At 40.8% G+C, this 2500-nt stretch overlaps 1 protein-coding gene across 1 annotated transcript in view; it reads left to right on the top strand.

Annotated features, from left to right (window-relative positions):
• The window catches only part of LOC125031549 (A disintegrin and metalloproteinase with thrombospondin motifs adt-2-like), a 16625-nt gene that overhangs the window by 8079 nt on the left and 6046 nt on the right, over positions 1-2500 (top strand). The window contains exons 4-5 of the mRNA XM_047622432.1: positions 1-120; positions 1013-1116. The exon at positions 1-120 is cut by the window's left edge and continues 1 nt beyond it. Coding sequence (XP_047478388.1) covers positions 1-120; positions 1013-1116 — 224 coding nt within the window. The remainder of the gene's footprint in view (positions 121-1012; positions 1117-2500) is intronic.

The raw sequence follows: 2500 nt of genomic DNA, 5'->3' as shown, positions 1-2500 counted from the left end.
GGTGCCGCGGCGGGAAGTGCGTGCCCTGGGGCAGCGACGGCCCGCTCGAGGTCGCGGACGGAGGCTGGGGCGCCGTGACCACCAGCGAGTGCCAGTCAGTGTGCGTCGAAGGAGGCACAGGTAGGAGACGTCGGCCCTTTGGCACTGTTGGAACGTGGCATAGCCTGTGCCATTTTCTGTGTTATTGTTGATTTGTTGGTTGGATTCTGTTTTTTTTTTTTTTTTTTTTTTCTTCTCTTTTGTGTGTGTGTGTTTTTCTATTTGCATACTTCGCTTTTTTCCTTTCTTTGTGTATTTATGTATGTATGCATGTATATGTATATGTATATGTACACACGCACACGCACACGCACGCGCACACGCACACACGAACGCGCACACGCACACGCGCACACGCACACGCGCACACACACACACACACACACGCACATAGACACCACACACACACACACACACACATACACGCACACACGGACACACGGACACACACGCACACACACGCACACACACGCACACACACGCACACACACGCACACACACACAACACACACACACACACACACACACACACACACAGACACACAACATACATTGATCCATCCCTATCATCCCCCCCACCTTTCTCTCTCCCTCTCTCCCCCCTTCCCTCCCTCCCTCCCTCCCTCTCTCTCTCTCTCTCTCTCTCTCTCTCTCTCTCTCTCTCTCTCTCTCTCTCTCTCTCTCTCTCTCTCTCTCTCCCTCTCTCCCTCTCTCCCTCTCCCTCTCCCTCTCTCTCTCTCTCCCTCTCTCCCCCTCTCTCTCCCCTTCCCTCCCTCTCTCTCTCTCCCTCTCTCTCCCTCTCTACCCCCTTCCCTCCTTCCCTCTCCCTCTCTCTCCCTTTCTCTCCCCTTCCCTCCTTCCCTCTCTCTCTCCCCTTCCCTCCCTCCCTCTCTTCCTCTCTCTCCCTCTCTCTCTCTCCATCCATCCATCATCCACATTCCCGCAACGTCCTTTGCAAATCGCCCTGTTGCAGGCTGGCAGGTGTCCCGACGCCCTTGCAATAGCCCTGCCCCCAAGAACTCTGAGAAGGGCTGCGTAGGACCGGACCTGCGCGTGTCCTTGTGTTCGGACGAGAAGGTGAGACGGAGTGCCTTGGGCGGCGTCCCTTGGCGTCCCTTTGCTGTGCTGGAGTGTGAGTGTGAGTGTGTGTGTGTGAGTGTTTGTGTGTGTGTTTTTTTTTTTTTTTAGGGGGGGGTGTGGGGGGAATTTTGGGGGGATTTTTTGGGTTTTGGGGTTTTAGGATTTGAGGAATTTGGGATTTTTAAAGATTTTGGGATTTTAGGATTTTAGGAGTATGGGATTTTGGGATTTTTAAGATTTAGGGAGTTTAGGATTTTGGGGATATGGGATTTGGGGATTTTTAAGATTTTGGGATTTTAGGATTTTGGGATTATAGGATTTTTTCTTTGTTTTATTTTATTGTATTTCATTTATTTTTTGAGTTTGTGTTTGTGTGTAGGATTTTAGGATATATACTTTTTGTCACGTTTTTTCTTTCTTTTTGTGTGTTCGTCTTTAGGATTTTTGGATATATATTTTTCACGGTTTTAGGATTTAAGGATTTTTTTTTTCGGGCGTTTGTGCGTTTCCTATAAAGTTTTAAGGATTTTTTTCCACTCGTATTTTTGTAAGACTGTAAGGAATCTTTTTTTTTTTTTTTTTTTTTAGATTTTTTTAAAAAGGATTTTAGGATCTTCTTTATTATCTATTATTATTTTGAGTTTGTTCTTGTCCGTTTTTTTTTTTTTTTTTTTTTTTTTGTATTTATGTTCATGTAGATATTTATTATGTTCATGGAGTTATTTTTTATGCATGTGTGTATGTATGTATGTATATATATATATATGTATGTGTGTATGTATGTGTGTATGTATGTATGTATATATATATGTATGTGTGTATGTATTTGTGTATGTATGTCTCTTATTCATTAGCATATTTTATTTGTACTATTTATGCAATAATGTATTTTTTTCTCCTGAACTATGTAATTATTTTACATATAGTTCATATAATTACGTGTTAATCAGTATAATTAACTTATCTATTTAATTATTTATGTATTTATGTTTCAGTTTTTCACACATTTACGCAATTATTTCTTAGTCCTTCACTTTTATTTATCCAACTGTGTTTTAGTTATGATTTCAGTTCGTGTTTTCTTTTTGTTTTTGTTTTTTTTGTTATTTAGTTTTATTTAGTCATTGTCTCGTTTACGCGGTTTTGTCTGTTTAATTATTTACGCAATTTATGATTCAGCTTATGGTTTAGTTGTTGACTCGTTTTTATTTCAGTGATTATTATTATTATTATTATTATTATTATTATTATTTTATATTTTTCTTTTTATTGATTTTTTTTATGTTTTAGTTAATTACTTATTTACGCAAGTTATGTCTAGCTTTTTTCACGCGAAACGGGATGCGCTTAAACCCCCACCCCCCCACCCCCACCCACACCC

The sequence above is a fragment of the Penaeus chinensis genome, chromosome 13 (genome assembly GCF_019202785.1).
Source record: "Penaeus chinensis breed Huanghai No. 1 chromosome 13, ASM1920278v2, whole genome shotgun sequence".
Taxonomy (NCBI): domain Eukaryota; kingdom Metazoa; phylum Arthropoda; class Malacostraca; order Decapoda; family Penaeidae; genus Penaeus; species Penaeus chinensis.
Note: the sequence above shows the minus strand (reverse complement) of the source record. Positions and strands in the feature narration are given on the sequence as shown.